This window comes from Macaca nemestrina, chromosome 7 (assembly GCF_043159975.1).
Source record: "Macaca nemestrina isolate mMacNem1 chromosome 7, mMacNem.hap1, whole genome shotgun sequence".
Classification (NCBI taxonomy): domain Eukaryota; kingdom Metazoa; phylum Chordata; class Mammalia; order Primates; family Cercopithecidae; genus Macaca; species Macaca nemestrina.
Window position 1 is genome coordinate 7,606,921 of NC_092131.1, and position 18,679 is coordinate 7,625,599.

The following is an 18,679-nucleotide window of genomic DNA, read 5'->3' on the forward strand; positions in this document are numbered from 1 at the left end:
GCCCCGCCTCCTGTGGCCCTGCTGCCCTGGCTTTGCGGCCGGGCTCCCTGCGTCCTGAGAGCATCCTTAGGAGGTGACGGGGCGCAGAAGGGGCAGGAAGGGCATCCCTGTGGTGGAAGCTGGGCCAAGGCTGCATGCTGTTGAGCAATGGGGTGGCGTGGTGGTGGTGCAATTGCAGGTGCTGAAGCTGGGAGCACTTCCTGGAGGAGGTGGGTGGGGGTGTGTGTGTAGAACAAAGGCTGGAGGGGACAGCAGGTGCTCAAGAGGCCCTTGGAATGTGACAAGCAGTGAGGCTGGCTGAGGCCGAGGTTGGCGGGTCACAGGGCTGAGATGCATGGGCATGACACCGTGGCTTGGCAGGACTCAGGTAGGCACTCAGCACTGTGCAGGCACCGCGGGGAGAACCCCCCCCCAGCGGTGGGGTCTGCCAGACCAGAAGGTGGGGTGGGGCCAAGTGGAGTGGGGCACTGAATTCTGCAACTACCACCTGGGGCAGGCGCTCCGAGCCGAGCCTGTGGGTGCCTCTGCCATAGCGTCCTGGGCTCAGCTCAGGCCACCAGGCCCTCCAGCAGCCAGCACCAGCCTTCTGGGCACCCAGGGAGTGGTGGGTGGCAGGGAGGGCCGGAAGGGTGGCCTTGTGTTTGGCTGAGCTGGACGTGGGCACCCCAGAGGCGACAATGTGTGTGCATTATGTACACCCGTGTGTGTGTGTGTGTGCACGCAAACATGTCTGTACATGAGTGTGTGTGTGCACGCCCGCCACGTGTGCGGGTGTCTGAGTGTGCTCACGGGTGCGGCCCCGAGGAGAACCAGCTCCTCAGCCCCGCCCTCCTCTCTACAGGTGCGGAAGATGGCGCCCGAGTACTACGACCACCTGCCGCAGCACCACTCGTGGGTGAAGGTGCTCTGGGATTTCGTGTTTGAGGACTCCCTGGGGCCCTACGCCAGGGTGAAGCGGGTGTACAGGCTGGCAAAGGACGGCCTGTGAGCCCGGACTGCCTCCTGGTGGTGGTCATCGTCCCCCACCGGCCCCTTGGCCTCACGCCCCGGCACCGAGGGGCTGCATTTCCTTCCTGTACCCTGGACTGCTGCCCTTGTCCCCGAGGAGTGTCCTGGGCAGCCGCGCCTGGAGACAGCAGTGTGGGCTTCAGGGCTCCACCTGCACGTGGAGTTGCCCTGGACCTTCAGCGTGGCCCTCCCTGTCTGGGCCTCACCAGGTGAGACCTGGCCCTGCCCCACTGTGACCTGCGTGCTCTGAGCCCACGGTCCCCATGGAGCTGACTTCTCTGAGGTGCCTGTGCCCTACATTAAACCCAGCGTTTGTTTCACAGCCCGTGGACTGTGCTCTGAGGGGGTGGTCTGGGCTTGAGCCTGGCCACAGGGAATGGGGCTCTAGGCCACCCCAATGGGTGGAGCTTGAGGCCTGAGTGCCGCTTCCTCCAGGCCAGGCCCAGGTCCTGCCATGCACTCCTGGCTCTTTGTGGGATGGTGGCTGCTGCTGGGTGGTGCTCCCTGAGGGCCTGCCACTGTGATGTGCACACACACTGAGGTGTGGACAGCAGAAAGCTCACTTTGGTCATCTGTGTGGCCCAGAATCCCCTCCTAGCAGCCCGGGGACCCCACTGCTCCCTTGCCTGGCTAAGCCCTGCAGAGGCTGGCTCCCCCATCCCCCTGAGCCCATACCACCTGCCTCGCCCACACCCCTCAGGCCTGTTCACCTCCTGCTCTCCCTATCCCCTCCTGCAGCGGGGAGCATCCCTGAGCCCAGAGAGGGTCTGTACCCCATACCAGCTAGGAAAAGGGGCTGGCGTGGGGTGGGTCCTGATGTCCCAGAGGTGGGCAGGCAGCAGGAGGGGTCCCTGGGTGAGGCCCTCCCTGCCAGAGAGGGATGGAGTGGGCCCAGCCCTGCAGCTCCCACCACAGCCCTGGGGAAAGGCGGCGTCAGCCTCCACGACTTAGGAAGGGAGACTGAAGCTATAGTCAGGGCTTGAAGGCCTCTCCATGAGTGGGGTGCCAGGGGCCGTCCCTGCTGACCTGGGAGATACAGGCCTCCCCCTATACCTGGGAGTGGCCCCACATGGTGCTGGGCTCCTGTGTCCCTGAGTGGGCAGCTTGCTGAGTGGCGCAGGGAAGGGGCCTGAGCCCAGGACTTGTTCGGCGAAGGAAGTGCCGCTGGCCCCAGCACCAGGACTTTGAGCCGGGCAGCCCCTCCCTGTGCACACAGGCACACCCACAGGCCAAGGGGAGCCCCAGAGCACCCACTCCTCCTGCTGTGCCTGCCAGGCGCCTCGTCCAGCACACTTCTGCAGACAGCGCAAAGGGACATGTCCCGGCCTCACCCACAAGCTGGAGGCTGGGCCCAGGGTCGGAGGGTGGCTCTGAAGACAGTCCTTAGAGCTCTCCTGGGGAGACTACAGGACTCCTGGCCTGGGGGGCAGCAGGGAAGCAGGAGAGAGCAGCTCTGAGCTGTGGTCTGCAGGCCCTGGGTTAAAAGTGCCACCAGACCTAAGCGAAGCCACTCAGAGAGCTGAGCCTCCTAAGGGGCAGAGCAGTCCTATTCCTGTTGCTAGGGCTGCCAGGAAGCCCAAAGACATGCAGTGTGCTAGGAGCTGGCCCTTGAGATCAGCCACTGGGTCCCAGCAGGCCAGTGCTGGCTCCGTCCCGTGCCATGGCCCTCGGGAACTGCTGGGCACACTGCTCTGTGGCCGCGGGAGGTCATGTGGGAGAACTAGGGGCATGAATGCTCACAGGATCTCAAGGCCTGCCTGTTGGTGACCCTGGGTCCTTGAAGCCGAGGGTCAGAGCCTCTGTCTCTGGCTGCTGCCTCAGGGCAGGGGCCTGGGACAGCCCATTGCAGGCCAGGTGGTCCTCCCAGGAGACTGTGGGGCTGAGAAGGCAAAGCTGCCTTGCATCTGCCTGGTGCCTGCGGAGCCCCACGTCCGTCCCTGCCCCGAACAGGCTGCTCGCGGGGCCCTGCCCGTCAGAATGCACACAGAGGCCTGTGAGGTTTGGGGTGTGGGCTGCACTTAAGAGCCATCTTTCTGGGGGTCCCATAGGGAGTTCCCTACAGACAGGACCTGAAGCCCAGCCCCAGGACACCAGCCCACCCTGCCGGGGCTTGGGAATGTCTGAGCCCAGGTTCCTGTTGAAGACTACCACCTTGCTCCTACCTACGACTCCTGGTCACCGTGGTCCCGGGCGCTTCCCGGAAAAGGGGCATCCCCAGCCTGCAGCGTGAAGGATCAATGCGAGGGCCTGAGCCCGAGGGTGCAGACAGTAAACTGTTTATTACTGTGTGGACACAGACACCGTGGTGCATGACAGACAGTTTCAACACCATGAGCGCTGGGGACAGAGCTGCGCCTGGACAGCTCTGCGGTGTGCAGTGGCGCCACGCCGGGCCGGCGGTCACTGCCAGCTGAGGCATTAACAGCGTCACCTGGGAGAAAACCTGGAAACCGTCTAATGAAGCAGGTGACTTAGGGGCATCTCTCTAGAAACCCAAAGAAATGTACCTTAAATAAGCAAATATAAAACACAAAAAAGATGAGCAGACCTGGTGTTCTGTGTCAGGTAGAATCTAAAAAACCCAGGAGTTGCACTTGGTTTCCTCACTGTAACGTGTGGTCACAGGTCAGGACGTTTCACGGCAGCGCGCCCAGGCTCCTGTGCGTGCTCCGGTGCACTGGAGTCTGGGGCTGGCTGGGCTCCTGGCTGTCCTTTGTCGCCGGATGGGCTCGACATCTCAGCGCTGCGAGGCAGGCCCCTTACGTGGTGCTGATCCCGCTCAGCTCCTGCCTGATGGCTGCGGGACAGGGGGCAGCAGCTCAGGTGCAGCCAGGACCGTGCAGCCTGGCTCATCAGGGCCCCGCACCCCTGGTGTGGACCTGCCTGGTATCTGCCCCGCTCCATCTCCAGGGAGCCCCACCCAGGCTATGGCGCAGACCTCTGGGGTGACGACAAAAGGCTTTGGGTCTCATCTGCCATTCCTCCTGCGGTGGCCCCTGCTGTCACTGCCCTTTTAGGGGAGGACCTGGCATGGAGACAGAGGCTGATGCCCTGCCTGTGGCCTCACTGCTGCTGAGGAGTGGTGGGCACTGGAACCCTGGTGTGAGGAGCTGCTTTGTGTGGGGACACAGGGTCTTTGTAGGCTCTGGACAGGTGGGTGTCCAGGTGCCGGGGGCCCGGGACCCCTTCCCCCAACATAGTGGAGGCCGAGGCTCTGCCCTTCCAGCTCCTGCAGGGGTCAGCAGGAAATCTTGGCCCTGGACCCCAGGGACCACCCTGGCTCTGCTCACTCCTCAGGAGAGGCGGGGCCTCTCGTCTTCTTGCCTCCTCCCCGCTTCCTCACCACCCCAAGCTAGTGCACCAACCCCCTGCCTCCCAAATTTGGGCCTTTCCCTCCTTCCTCTGGTATCCATCCCCTCCCAGACTCCCCCTCCTCTATGTCAGCTCAGGCCTCTCCCTGGATGGACCTTGTTGGGCCAAGAGCCAACAGCTAGGAGAAGGTGAGGGGTGGTGGGGGCAGGCATCCCCCAGCAACAGGGAGCTGCTTCTCAGGGCCCCTGGCATAGCCCATGCCTCCCCCTCCCCTGGCTCTCAGCCAGGGTGGCCTCCACCTGGGGCTGCACCACGGCAGGCGGAGAGGCTGTGGTGGGCCCTGAGTTTCTGACCCAGCTGTGCCTGGGGCCGGATGGCGCCTGGCAGTAAGGTGGTGTGACCAGTTGGCCGGGTGCCTGCCTATCGCCCAGGCTGCCTCTTTCCCCTCGTTTGTTAACTCCTTATCTCCCCAGCCCAGGCCTCTGGGGGAACTGGACAAACAGGAACTGAGTGCTCTCTGCTCAAACAAGGGTGGGCCGGCTGTGGGAGGAGGCCTGGGTCTTCGGACTCCCACCTGCCTCTCACCTCTGCCATCAGCCTCCACCCCTGTGTGCTTGTGGGACCCTTTTGCCCAGGTCACTGTGATGCCCTGGGGGCCAGACCCAGCTACACACCTAGGTGTCAGCCTTCGTCACCCTGGTTGGGGAGGCAGGTGAGGGAGCTGGCACAGGCTGTGCTGCACAGCTCTGTCCCCTGAGTCTGCCCTGCCCAGACTCCCCCTTTTCCTCTGGCTGCAGATCTGAGCCAGTGCGCTCAAAGGCTCTGGTGGAAACCAGAAGGACGGATGTGATGCATTGAGGCCCGCCCTGCTCTGCAGCCAGAGGCTGCTCCCCGCCTGCGCCCCAGTCCAGGACCAGGCAGATTGTGAACGAGCTCAGGCCTGGAAGGTGCTTCTGTAGTGCTTGGTCTCCCTGTACCCCCAGGAAGGCAGAATGGTCCCCCCAGAACCCCAACACCGGTGACTCGAGGTGGCAGTATCAAGAAGGCAACATAAACCACCAGGGGGTGAAATGACAGAAGCTCAGGTGGCTTCCTCCAGACCTGGCTCTGGAACGATGCTGGGGTCTCCCCTCCATGCACTTCCTACGTGGGTCTTCCAGGAAGGTGCAAGGGTGTGGAAGGTCACATTCAGGTGTCATACTACCAGGGGGCTACAGATTCTTAGACAAGCCACTTAGCTTTCCTGAGCCTGTTTCCTCAAGTAGCGATTGTAAGAAGAATGAAATCTCTCACAGGGCCCAGTACAGCATGGGCTTCAGCTCAAAACGGCAGGTCCCCACCCTGGGTGACAGGGACCCTCGTCCTGTGGCCCCGCCTGGGGCTCCACTCACCGTCAATGATCTCTTCCTTCACCTTGTGGAGCTCTCTGACCACCTCCTCTAGGATCTCCTGTTGGGAGAGGAGCGTCCAGGTGAAGGGACAGGCAGTGGAGACAGAAAAGCCGGCCTGGGCTGGGCTATGTCCAAAGGGTTCGGGGCCTCCTGGGCCTCTCCAGAGTTGCATCTGTCACCCTCGTCTCCTCGTGGCCCCTTCCCACGCTGAGGGGGAACGGTGTGGGAGGCCTGGGAAAATCCTGCCACCACCTCCCTCAGGTAGACACCACTGAAACTAAGGGCTGCCTCGGGGCGGAAAGCCCCAGAGGCAGGCCTGAGGGAGGTGCCCAGAAAGGTTGAGGGACATCCTAATTCTGGTGATGGCAGGGGCTGGGGACGAAGGACAGGCTTGGGCACCCCCTTTCCTCCACGGCTGTTCCTTGACTGGCCTTTTGGCAGCCACGTGTGGGCCCCCAGGGCCTGCCTGGCCGTGCTGGTCAGAGACGGTCCCCAGCCTACTGGCTGCCCTCGGCCTCTGAGGGAAGGGCACAGGGCACGCTCACCTGCTTCATCCGGTCCAAGTCGAAGGCATCCAGGGCCATGTCATTCACGCTCCCAGCAGGCTTCATCCTGGGAAGGGCGGGTGCGGTAAGTGGGAGCAGGGCCTGTGGGTGCCCTGGCTGGAGATGGGTGTGGGGGAAAGCTGGTCGTGCAGAGGCCGCGCTCAGGTCGGGCCCACCTGCTCCCCTCGCTCCACAGAGGCTGCTTGCTTCGGACTCTGGCCACCTCAGACCCAGTCTCTACCTGGAGAGGTCTCCAAGGATACTGTGACCATATTTCCCAACCCGAGAGCCAAGGCTGGCTGGGGTCAACAAAGAAACTGCTTTCTGATCAGAGAGCTCTTACACAGAGGTGGCAACTTAAGTGACAACATCGCACCCACCCGCTGCCTCCCTGGAAAGAAAAACAGTATCGACAGCCTCCTCCTCAGGCTGGGAGCTCATGCTCCAGGTTGAGCTGGGGCTCGGGGAAGCAGCAGCGGCAGCAGGAGGTACAATGTGAAGTTGCAAAGTTGCAGCAGCGGCAGCAGGAGGTACAATGTGAAGTTGCAGAGTTGACACCAGCCTGGAGGCGCGCTCCTGACACACACCAGCACCCCCGGTGCTGGAGCCAGCGTTCGATCTTGGCTCACTGCAACCTCTGCCTCCCAAGTTCAAGCGATTTTCCTACCTCAGCCTCCCAAGTAGCTGGGATTACAGGCATGTGACACCAAGCCCAGCTAACTTTTGTATTTTTAGTAGAGACGGGGTTTCACCATGTTGGCCAAGCTGGTCTCGAACTCCTGACCTTACGTGATCCACCCACCTGGGTGGGCCTCCCAAAGTGCTGGGATTATGGGCGTGAGCCACTGCACCTGGCTGGTTTTGCTCTTTCGGGGTAGTTTGCATGGACCACTTCTTTGAAAAGTTTCTGAACTAAGATAACTGATTTGAATTTTATTTTTATTGATCTGAGACAGGGTCTCACTGTATCACCCAGGATGGAGTGTAGAGGCATATCATGCCTCACTGTAGCCTCAACCTCCCAGGCTCAAGTGATCCTCCCACCTTAGCCTCCCAAGTAGCTGAGACTACAGACATGTGCCCTACTTTTTAAAAATTTTATCTGTAGAGATGAGGTCTCACTGTATTGCCCAAGCTGGTCTCGAAGTCCTGGGCTCAAGTGATCCTCCTGCCTCGGCCTCCCAAACTGCTAGGATGACAGGCATGAGCGCCGTGCCGGCCTGATTTGAATGTTAATGTGTCACATATGCACTTTCCCTGGAAGATCTTGGCAAAATGCTTGTCTATCTGGTCTTTTCTTTTCTTTTCTTTTTTTTTTTTTGAGACGGAGTCTCGCTGTGTCGCCCAGGCTGGAGTGCAGTGGCCGGATCTCAGCTCACTGCAAGCTCTGCCTCCCGGGTTTTTACGCCATTCTCCTGCCTCAGCCTCCCGAGTAGCCGGGACTACAGGGGCCCGCCACCTCGCCTGGCTAGTTTTTTGTATTTTTTAGTAGAGACGGGGTTTCACCGTGTTAGCCAGGATGGTCTCGAACTCCTGACCTCGTGATCCGCCCATCTCGGCCTCCCAAAGTGCTGGGATTACAGGCTTGAGCCACCGCGCCTGGCCACTATCTGGTCTTTTCTTTTTTTTTTTTTTTTTTTGAGACGGAGTCTTGCTCTGTAGCCCGGGCTGGAGTGCAGTGGCCGGATCTCAGCTCACTGCAAGCTCCGCCTCCCGGGTTTAGGCCATTCTCCTGCCTCAGCCTCCGGAGTAGCTGGGACTACAGGCGCCCGCCACCTCGCCCGGCTAGTTTTTTTTTTGTATTTTTAGTAGAGACGGGGTTTCACGGTGTTAGCCAGGATGGTCTCGATCTCCTGACCTCGTGATCCGCCCGTCTCGGCCTCCCAAAGTGCTGGGATTACAGGCTTGAGCCACCGCGCCCGGCCTATCTGGTCTTTTCAACGTGACTTGGTGCTGCAAGACACACTGCTGGGACCCAAGTTCCCTCCCACATGGACAGGATGGAGGCTGGAGCCCATGGTTTCAGGGAAACGTATGTGGCATAGCCCCTGGGTGTGACCACGGGCACAACACATTTATCTGGCAGGGCCAGCCTTGGCTGCTGAGGGGTTACGGGCACAGATGAGGACCATCTGGTGACTCTGAGGACCACTGTTGCCCACAGCCAGGGAGAATAAGGATGAAGAATGCGTGTTCCCACACTCTCCAGATGAGCTCAAGAAAGAGTTGGCCGCCGGGCGCGGTGGCTCAAGCCTGTAATCCCAGCACTTTGGGAGGCCGAGGCGGGCGGATCACAAGGTCAGGAGATCGAGACCACAGTGAAACCCCGTCTCTACTAAAAATACAAAAAATTAGCCGGGCGCGGTGGCGGGCGCCTGTAGTCCCAGCTACTCAGGAGGCTGAGGCAGGAGAATGGCGGGAACCCGGGAGGCGGAGCTTGCAGTGAGCCGAGATCGCGCCACTGCACTCCAGCCTGGGCAACAGCGTGAGACTCCGTCTCAAAAAAAAAAAAAAAAAAAAAAAGAAAGAGTTGGCCAAGCGTAGCCCTAAATAGGTCTGTAATTCTGGGTCCTGAGAGTCAAACGCATCCAGCCAGAGGCCCCTGGGTCCTTCAGGCCTCTCCTGTGGGTTCCAGACCCTATTCCAGCAACAACTGCTGGGACACCTGGGCCGACTGCTCCACCTCGCCAGGCCCTGGCCCTCTCCATCTGCAGCCCTAATAGCCACCCAGCGAGAAACACAGCAGGCTTCCTAAGCAATGCAACACACCAGAGGGGTGGTGGTACATGCTCCCCTTGGAGCCATCTGGAAATCAGAGAACAGATTTGTCTCAGAGCTGAAAAGAGACCCTATTCCAAGCATGAATGGCCTTGACAATGTTCCTGCCCAGTGAGCGACCCTTGGCCACTCACAACATGGCAGCCTGCCTTTGCTGCACCAGCAGGACAGGGCGGGGTCCACTGGGAGCGCCGCAGGCTCCCCCTGCTGCTGTATCTGCTCCAGGGCCCTCACTTTGCCCACTCTGGTTGCCTTCCCCTCCCCAGCCATCATCATGGCACCCTGTGCCTCAAGCTCCCTGACGGCCCTGCACATGAATACAATGTAAACTTCTAACTCGTTGCTCCCTCACACCCTGCACATGAATACAATCTAAACTTCTAGCTCAGCGCTCCCTCACACCCTCTTCCTCACCCTTCCCGTTCCCCCGCCCCATGGCCTGCTGTCTACTCCGAGGTGTGGGAGAGCTCGCGGGTGGCTGCAGGCTCAGGGCCCTGGCACTTACCCTTCCTTCTGCTTGGAAGGCTGTCCCCATGATCTCCGTACAGCAGACTCCTCCTCGTCCGGGTCAACGAAAATGCCAGCTCCCGGCAGAGGCCTGCCCCACCCCACTCCCCAAAGCACCCTGTCCCTTCCACCATGTGGCCCCGCACCCTCTCCAGAGCACCCCTCAGGACCACAGTGGCCTTGATCACGCGGTGCTCTTTGCAGGCAGGGACTGTCCCCAGCACACGGCCCGGCTGACCATAAGCCTTCGACAAACCCCAGCTGACTGCGAAGACCGCCTCATCTCTGTCCACCCGCACTGGTCTCGGCATTGCTGCCAGGGCCGGGCCAGGCTCTGCTCTGCTCGCCACCTGTTTAGCTCTGCAAGGCCAGTTTCAATGCCTCCTGCTCTGTGACAAGGGTGGTTTCCCTTCAACTTGTGGTGGCAATGGAGACATTCTTGATGCAGGTTCTAGAGGCCTTCAAATTCAGGCCAAACGTGCCTCCAGATACTATGTGGCTGGCTGCCTCTGCCTTTTTGGGTAACCTCAGTTCCAAATGTTCTATCATGTTGTCATGCCAGCTTTTGACTCGGGAAATATGGTCAGCATGTCTGTGGGGAAACTGGCTCTGTGTGCTGGATGCAGAGGAAGGACTCTGGGCTGGAGGAAAGGGGTGGGGCTCAGGGCCAGAGATAGGACTAGTTGAACTGCAGTGTGCGGCCCTGGCTAGTGACCACACTCCATGTCCAGCTGTTGTTTGCACAGCTGTCCCCACCACTGCCCTGTGCAGCAGGGGTTAACACACCTCACTTTGTGGGGGGGGGGAAGAGAGGCTTGGAGAAGCCACCTAACTTGCCCACTGTCACACGTAGTGAGTCCAGAGCTGGGACTCCAGGTTGGCCCCCTGCACTACCTCTGTGGACAGGTCACTGCCCTCCTTGGTCACTGCCCTCAGAGGGAGGAGAAGGAGCTGTCAGGACCCCAAGGTCCTGGGTCTGAAATAACAGATCACCTTCCCAGAGCAAGCTGTTAAATGCCAGGACGTGAGACAAGGTGCAAGGGTGTTAGTCACGGGATGGGGGACAGAGGAGCCCCAAACCCTGGGGAACATGTGAGCAGGAGGGTTGTTCGGTACCTAGAGTGAGGCTGCGACTGAAGGGGGCTCTTAGCTTCGGGGCTCTTTGCCACAGACGGGGTTCTACGGCAATGGAATGAAACAGACATGTGAATCGGCGCCAGCGCCCACCTCTGCCCCACCAGCCTCACCACTCAGGCCTTCCCGGGGCAGCTCACCTGGACAGAATCGAGGACACAGGTTTCTCCACCGAGTTGCTCCGCTCCCAGGGCTTCCGGCCAGCCTCTGTTAATTCATTTCATGGATGAAGAACCTCACAGCTGAGAGGACTCAGTAGCCACCCCAATCCCCTAAACATCCCAACAGGAAGCCCTCACCCATGCCGAGGGTGCAGAGCCCCGTGGCACAAAGGTCTGATGTGAGTCGAGCCAAAACCTGGCTCAGTCCCCCATGGCCTAGGTCAGGTTGACCCTGACCTGTCACCTGGTTCTGAGGCCTTCACTGTGCCAGGTCTCTCTGGAACGTGAGCCTGCTGGTAAGGGACCCAGTGACCAGAGCCACAGGGTGAGCAAGCAGGACCTCCCCGGACATCCCAGCACAGCCTTGCTCCCACATGTGGTGCGGCGGCCAGGCCCCTTAGCCTGGCACCTGCTACTGAGGGGCTCCTTAGTCTGCCCCCAGTGCTGCGCCTGGCTCTGTCCCATGCTGGCTGGCTTGTCTTTTCTTTTTTAAGGTAAGTGGTATTGGGTTATATTTTGTTCTACTCCAAAAGATTTGTTGCATTTGTTGCATTAAAAAGATTTGTTGACTTTGCAGGATGAGCAGAGGCAGAAGACAAAATCTCTAGGGGTAGTGGGGCAGCTGCCTGGCCCCGAGCTGAGCCTTGGCACCCTGCAGACCAACTGTGGGACTGAGGCAGTTTTCCACAAAGCCACCTTCTGGGACAGGCGCTGGGCCTGCAGGCACTAGACCTGGGGCTACAGACATGTCCCAGGTGTGTGGCCTTGAGCAAACCACTTTCCACACAGATGGGAACCAGGGAGCCCACTCACTGGACTGTTGGAAGCAGCAAACAGGGCGGGGCATTGATCATGTTCATCAACCAGAGGAGGCAGACCAACATGCCAGGCAAAGTCTTTGGAGGAGAGGACATGGGGTGCAGTCTCACAGGGAGGCGACACCCAACCCGAGCATGCCCGAGACACACACACGAACAGCTGGCAAGAGCCTCCTCTGCCCAGCTAGGGCAGCCTGACGCCCCTGCCTCTCCTCGCTATGCTCACTAACACAGGCCTGGCACAGAGCAGGTGCTGCAAAAATGGCTGTCGAGTGAACAACCCTGGGGTCTTCCTTCCACTGTGAAGCCTCATCATACTCTCCCACCTCCCTCCCATCTGCCACAGCTTAGACAGAGAGAAACCTGAGCCAGGGAAGGGGCTGCGTTTCGGGTGGAGCAGGATCTACTGCCATCTCTGTAATGTCAGTCATCAGCTGGTGTTTCACCGGGAGACATAAGTGCTGACAATGACACTGCTTAAGAGCACTGGCCCCGGCCAGCCTCAGGAGCCCCCTCAGTGGGTCTGCTCTAGCACTTCCTGTGCTCCCGCACGGGCTCCTCGGGGAGGCTCTGGAGGACCCTTAAGAACTGGGCCTCCCAGCGGCCTGGCCCTCTGCTCAGGCATACTAAAGAGGCTGGATCGGAGGGTCCTCTCAGAAGGGTCCCCCCTCCCACTCTGAGACCTCATGCCTCAGTGGGGTCAGCGGGGGGCGCCCTCTCACCTGAGGAGTTAGGTGGCTGGCTGGCTGCTCGGGTCCCCGGAGAGGGGGAGGTACTAGGATCTTCCTAAAATGGAGAAGAAGGAAGTCTGTTTAGGAAGGCCACCTGGGGCTAGGACAGGACATCACTGGACACTTCATTAAACCTGTTTTCCAAATGTCCCCAATGAACACACATGACTTTTATAATTAGCAAAACATTAAATATTTAAAAGTGAAAACTCAAAATCTCAGTGGGGAGTGACTCGAGCCAGTGGACAAACCTGGGGAAGGGAAGGCTGCAGGGAGCTACAGGTTCTCTGCAGGGTGATGCAGAACTTCCTTCTGCCCCTCAACACCCCCAAGCCCTGAGCCCGCCGTGGGCCGGATGCCTCCCGTGTGTCATCTCGCTGACTTCTCGTGAGCACCCCATGGAGTGGCCTGCTCCCCCTGTGCAGCACACACACCTGCCCGTGTAATAGGTCTGTGGCAATGCTCGAATAGTGGACACGTTCACCCAGCAGTGGAACACCTAACACTCATCATGCACGGCATGTGCGTCAGGACGATTTTTCAGTATCAAGTGCGCGCCACTGATTAAGTATTAAGAGTAACCCTTCCACTTGACGGAGCAGGATGCACAGCATTCAAGCTGCTGACAGGCGGCCTCCCAACCTGAAGTGTCATTCCACTCCGAAGCAAAGAACCTCTGTCACCGTGGCAGAGGTCTTTGCTTTGTCTCCTCTGCTCACTACGTCCCCACACGAGAAGAGGCCTGGCACCTATCAGGAACACCCTGCGTATCTGTGTGGTGAATGAATAAGTCCTGGGGGGCTCTGGTCGAGAGGCAAAAGCAGGTGCCAGGCTGCAGGTGTTGGGATGAGGTCCTTAGGCCTCCTCATTTTAAAGACAGCTGAATAACAGATTATGTCAATCAACACACATGTGTGGGGGCCACGATGCAAGCTATATAGGGTGACATCAGAGTCACTAAAAAATTATCATCTTTTCTCGTATGTTTTTTTTTAAACCCTCCCTGCTTAAAAGGGAAGTTATGCTTCGACTCCAGGCTGGCAAAGAGGTGGCCGCAGCACTCCCCGGCCCTGGGCACAGAGGCTCGCATCCCTCCTCTGGCAGTCGCAGTCTGTGAGGCAGCCGTGCCTGGCGTGCCTGGGTGCAGGTTTTCAGGTGGTAGAACTGGTCCTCGGAGCAGTAACTCCATTGGCCCACGGCCAGCTCTGCCATGGCAGAGTGCCTGCCCAAGTCACCGGACTCCACATTTGGGGCTCTTTTCATCTTTCAGAGAAGCCTTCTTTCTTCTCTGTTAATGATAAACATAGTGCATGTTCACTGCAGAGAATCGGTGAAATACCGGGAAGCATAAACAAGAAAATGAGCGCCGGCCATCAGCCTCTCTCCCTCCCACTGTACTTGTTTGGTGCGTGGATCTTCTGAAGGCCCTGCTCTCTTTAGAGGCTAGTCCCGAGTGTGAGAAGGGACCATGGCAAACAAGAACCAGCTGTAGCCAGGGGCCTATCAACAAGAGAGAAAAGATAGGGGTCTGAGGAGGAGAGTGCCATCCTTGGGGTTGAAGGTTTCAAGAATGTTCCTCTTCTAGAAGCCCCTGGGCTTTGAAATCCATTCTTTTTTTTTTTTTTTTTTTTTTGAGACGGAGTCTTGCTGTGTGGCCCAGGCTGGAGTGCAGTGGCGCGATCTCGGCTCACTGCAAGCTCCGCCTCCCGGGTTCACGCTATTCTCCCGCCTCAGCCTCCGAGTAGCTGGGACTACAGGCGCCCGCCACCACGCCCGGCTAGTTTTTTATATTTTTAGTAGAGACGGGGTTTCACCATGTTAGCCAGGATGGTCTCGATCTCCTGACCTTGTGATCCACCCGCCTCGGCCTCTCAAAGTGCTGGGATTACAGGCTTGAGCCACCGCGCCCGGCCTGAAATCCATTCTTAGAGCTCGAGGAGTGAGTTTCAGTTTTCAGGAGCTGGGACTGCAACATATTGGCACCTGATTAAGAAAGCCCAGCAACGTCTTCGGAGCCCCAGGCCTGTGGCTGGAACCAGGCCACAGTATTTTGATGTCTGTGATTATGCTGTGGCCTGCAATTTCAGAAATTAATGGCAAGTCAGTTGGCTAAACTCCACAGCATGTGCAAGGTACGGAAATGGTGGACGTGAGAGAAGCCCAGGCCTGGCCCTCCAAGGGCCTAAGATCTGGCAGGAGACAGTGAGTCTGCACAAGCAATCGTGCCTGTGCTGAGGGCCTGGGGAGAAGACCAGGGCTGGGATCAAGTAGTGAAGAGCTTGTGAGGCCTGGGGGTCGGGAGGCTGTTTTTTGTTGTTGTTGTTGTTTTGTTTTTGAGACGGAGTCTTACTCTTGTTGCCCAGGCTGGAGTGCAATGGTGCGATCTCCGCTCACTGCAACCTCTGCCTCCCAGGTTCAAGGAATTCTCCTGCCTCAGTCTCCTGAGTAGCTGGGATTACAGGCATGTGCCACCACACCCAGCTAATTCTATATTTTTAGCAGAGATGGCGTTTCACTATGTTGGCCAGGCTGGTCTCAAACTCCTGATCTCAGGTGATCCATCTGCCTCAGCCTCCCAAAGTGCTGGGATTATAGATGTGAAGTGTTGCACCGGCCGGGAGGCTGTTTTTTAAGGAGTAAGGTTTATGCAGAGAAGTGCAGGCTGAATGGGAGCTGGCTAGTGGGGCAAAGGGACCCTTATGTGCCCAGGACGGGGCTGAGAGGTGCGGATCAGCTGGGAGGGCTATAGCCTCAGGGTAACACCAGCATGACCCTGACTAATGGGAGGACAGGGCAGGAAGCCTACTCTGGTCCCTGGCAGTTGTATTTCCTCTCTCATTCTGCACTGAGGTGGAACCTTTAAGGCATTTGTAGTTAAGGCTAAACTTAGCCCTGTCAGTAGCAGTCTTTTTATAGGAAAAGCTTAACACAGAGGAAAAGAGAATTAGCTGCCCTAAGTGGAAGCAGATGTTGGGAGTTCCGGCAGCCAGGCTGGCTCTGGGCTGCCTGCTAAGGACAAGAGCTAGGGGTCCAGGGCTCCTTCGCCACAGCTCACCTGAAGCTCCTGCTGGAAGAGAGGTCTTTAGGAACAGAAATAATTTGAAAATAAAAACCTCTCTGGGCTTCTGGCAGACGTGCCCCACTGCAGTGTACTCTTGGAGTCCCAGTCCCGACGAGACCCTGGCTGGTCCGTGCTCCCTGGGGCTCCTGGGCAGGCGAAGTAGCCCTGCGGTGCAGTGCCAGGGCCCCAGGTTTCTCCCCTGTTGGGCTGCAGCTCCAAGGGTGGAGCAGTGTCTGGTCGGTGGTGCTCAGTGAGGGCAGGCCTGTCGCTGGGCCAGGGTGGTGCAGGGCCAAGCGCTGCAGAGCCCCTCCGCCCCTGCTGTGAATCACCTGAAGAAGTGCCCGCCCCATGCAGGTCCCAAAGGCCTCGCCTGAGATCAGAGAGCCTCCCTGCCGACGCACTGATCTCAGTGGGAAGCCTGAGGGTGGGGCAGGCTGCTTGCTCACCATTTGGCTTTCATCTTCCTTCTTCTCAGCTGGCTTGTCTGACTGGGAGGCTGCTTTTCTCCTAGGCACAGAGAAGGGGAAGATACGGATCAGCTCCTCACGTTCTCACACTGTCCCAGAACTCTTCTGCTTCCTCCCTGCCAGACCCACCCCAGCACTCAGATAAACCTGTGGGGGAAAATGACGGTGTGAAGGAGGCGGCTTGTCCAGGCCCCATCTGGTGAGGAGCCAGGCCCAGGCAAATGTCCAGGACCTCTGTGTGCTCATGGCCTGGGACATGAAACTGGTTTAGATAGAGAGGGCGAGATGCCTCTGTGTCTGTTTAGCTCTACTGGTGGCAGCTGTAGTGTCCGAGGGGTGGAGGGGAGGCGGGCGTGCTCTGTTCCCAGGACACCGAAGACCTGGCCACATGGGACAGAGAGGCACTTCTCTGGGCTGCAGTCTGTCACACAGGTCAGGACATTGGACACTTTCACCCTAAGGCCCTCGTGTCTCGGAACTCAGTTAACCCAGCCATGCCCTCCCCAATCTAGAATGCCACTCAGAGCCTGGAAATGCTCAGAAGAGGAGCCCTGGCAAAGGTCCACGTGACGCCCTTGAGTCGGTTCGCGCACCTCCCCAGTATGAATCCCCGTTTCATGTACTCTAAAACCTCACCCACATTTTTTGGCCTCAGTGGTATCTGCTGACCTCCCAGGTCTACACAGGCAGACCCTCAGTGTTCCCCAGAGATAGGCTTCTGTGGCTCTTCAACTTGAGATGAGCTGCCCATCAAGCATGGAACTGGTCTGAGGTGTGGCGAGGGGCCGTGGCCTCTGTCTGGGGCCTGTCTGTGATGGGCCCAACTGGCTCCCCTTCTTTAGCTCTCATCTCAGGACACGTCTGCCCACCTCGTCCCTCAGCTCAGAAACCAGGGAACCACCCCTGACACCAGCTTTTTATAACAGTCACCCTGGTCAGTTCTACCTCTAAATCTGGGTACCCGCCTGTCTTTTTTGTCTTTACTTTTGACACCTTCCTGCATGCCCCCATCATCTCTTCCTGGACTGTCAGAGTCTCCTAACTGGCCTAGCCACGATCATTTTCACCTCACCAGCTGCCCCCAGCAGCCAGCGTCCCATCTCCTAGAAACAGAACGCTGACCAAGCCACCCGCTCGCAGGGGGTGTCGGCAGGAGGAGTGTCTGTGAAAGTGCTGCTAAACAGGGGCTTTCCGTCCACGTTTATTTCCCTCCTGTCCTCCACTACTGGCAGAGAGACTCAACTGCATGCCCTCAGAGGCAGGAGACAACCGACATGAAAAGAAACCTGGCAAGGGCATTGTCATGGTCAGCTCCACCCAGGAGCCATCACTAAGGTGGATTTCAAAGAGCAACCTGATTGATCCCTGCTGAGCTATGCAAAGCATGTGTGTTCTCGGGAGGGCCTTGGCTCTCCCACCAGCATCTGGCATCTCACTGGCTCCTGGCAATACTGGCCTTTTCCTGTTCTCAGACAGAAAGGTGCTTCCCTCAGCGTGGTCTAGGACTCAGGGAGAGCATTCATATTTTCTTTTCCAAAACGGTTTCTATTTCTCTGTGGCCCATCCTCCCCTCTGAGTGCTCTGAGGTGGAACCCGATGCCCTGCACCAGGAGGCTCCCTCTTCCAGCCGGACCTTTGGTCCATTTCCTGCACACCTAGCTCTCCAGGCACAGGGGGCGTCGGCCTTCCCAGCTTTACCTTAACTCTGCCCACTGTCCCTCTTACAGCACAGGATGTCCTCATCCTTCCGCGAGCCCTCCCGGCCTCTCCCCTGCGGAACCCTTCACCTCTGTGTGACCGCTGTCAGCCCCGCACACCTGGACTCACTCACAGGAAACTGCTCAGAAGCCTGCCTCCTGTCTTGGCGATTTACACACGCTGAGGCCCGTGCTGTGGATCCACCTTGCTGTTCCCTGACACATGCGGAGCCTCCCCTCCCTGCCATCTGTGATGCACGCAAAGAGGCCCTTGGCAGGAAACCCAGGCTGTGTCCCCGCCATGAAGTGCCACACCAGCTGCCTGCACCTGTGGACCTCTGTCATCTCGCGTCATCCTCATGGAGCCACGGGAAGGTAATGAGAGGAACTAGGACTGCAGTGTGAAGACCCTGGGCACACACAGAGTTCTCACTTGGGTCAGCCAATTGGAAGGCAGCTGGGAGGGCCAGGAGAAGGCGACAAAGTGGCAGGGGGTGGAGGTTGGGTTACCAAGGGAACAGGGTCCCTGCTGCAGCTTCCTCTATTCTGGCAGGAGAGGCCTGCTCCTGTGCCCTCTGGTGCCTAGGTGAGCCACGATATTGGTAGTCCAAGGTGAGCACATTCCTGATGCCAAGTCATATTTTAAAATAAAATCCAAGCTTTGCATCCCTTTTGAGAAACACCTGGATGATCTCCCCACCTGCTCGGGTTTCATCTGGGGAACAGCAGAGAGCCACAATGGCAGGCTGCAGCCACACCTGCTGCAGCGAGCACACACACATGGCCAGGTCTCAGGCCCTAGAGTCCGGCCGGGATGTAGATGGAACTGCTCTCTCTCCGTCACTCAGGGCAATGGCCTCTGGGCTCCCACCCTTCGTAACCCCTCCTGAGTCCTCCATAATGAACCCTGGAGGATGGGGCGCCTTTACCACACATTCACCAGAGTGTCCTCTGCAAACTCATCCACTGCAGCCACATCTTATTTCTGTTAGGATCTTAAGAGCAAGGACTGTTCTTTTTCCTGCGTTTATCTTTGAAATTGTCTCCAAACTTCTCTCTGCTCAGGACA

At 58.4% G+C, this 18,679-nt stretch overlaps 2 protein-coding genes and 1 long non-coding RNA gene across 11 annotated transcripts in view; 1 reads left to right on the forward strand and 2 right to left on the reverse strand.

The window, feature by feature from the left end:
- Nucleotides 1-1,330, forward strand: part of LOC105467423 (delta 4-desaturase, sphingolipid 2) — a 68,156-nt gene extending 66,826 nt beyond the window's left edge. For all 3 annotated transcript variants that reach the window (XM_011717016.2, XM_011717015.3, XM_011717017.3), the window contains one exon: nt 842-1,330. In XM_011717016.2, coding sequence (XP_011715318.1) covers nt 842-988 — 147 coding nt within the window. In that variant the 3' untranslated portion in view covers nt 989-1,330. The remainder of the gene's footprint in view (nt 1-841) is intronic.
- Nucleotides 1,331-3,268: 1,938 nt separating this feature from the next.
- The window catches only part of LOC105467426 (Enah/Vasp-like), a 174,940-nt gene continuing 159,529 nt past the window's right edge, over nt 3,269-18,679 (reverse strand). For 6 of the 7 annotated variants that reach the window (XM_011717025.2, XM_011717022.3, XM_071099611.1 and 3 more), the window contains exons 8-14: nt 15,893-15,953; nt 12,377-12,440; nt 10,816-10,882; nt 10,658-10,720; nt 6,257-6,323; nt 5,712-5,769; nt 3,269-3,805 (exon numbers count right to left, since the gene is read on the reverse strand). In XM_011717025.2, coding sequence (XP_011715327.1) covers nt 3,768-3,805; nt 5,712-5,769; nt 6,257-6,323; nt 10,658-10,720; nt 10,816-10,882; nt 12,377-12,440; nt 15,893-15,953 — 418 coding nt within the window. In that variant the 3' untranslated portion in view covers nt 3,269-3,767. The remainder of the gene's footprint in view (nt 3,806-5,711; nt 5,770-6,256; nt 6,324-10,657; nt 10,721-10,815; nt 10,883-12,376; nt 12,441-15,892; nt 15,954-18,679) is intronic. The other variant, XM_011717019.2, reaches the window with a different exon arrangement.
- LOC139364182 (uncharacterized) lies at nt 7,550-9,533 on the reverse strand. The gene is made up of 2 exons (XR_011625552.1): nt 8,181-9,533; nt 7,550-7,862 (listed from the first exon to the last, which is right to left on the reverse strand). It is a non-coding gene; the product is annotated as an uncharacterized lncRNA (long non-coding RNA).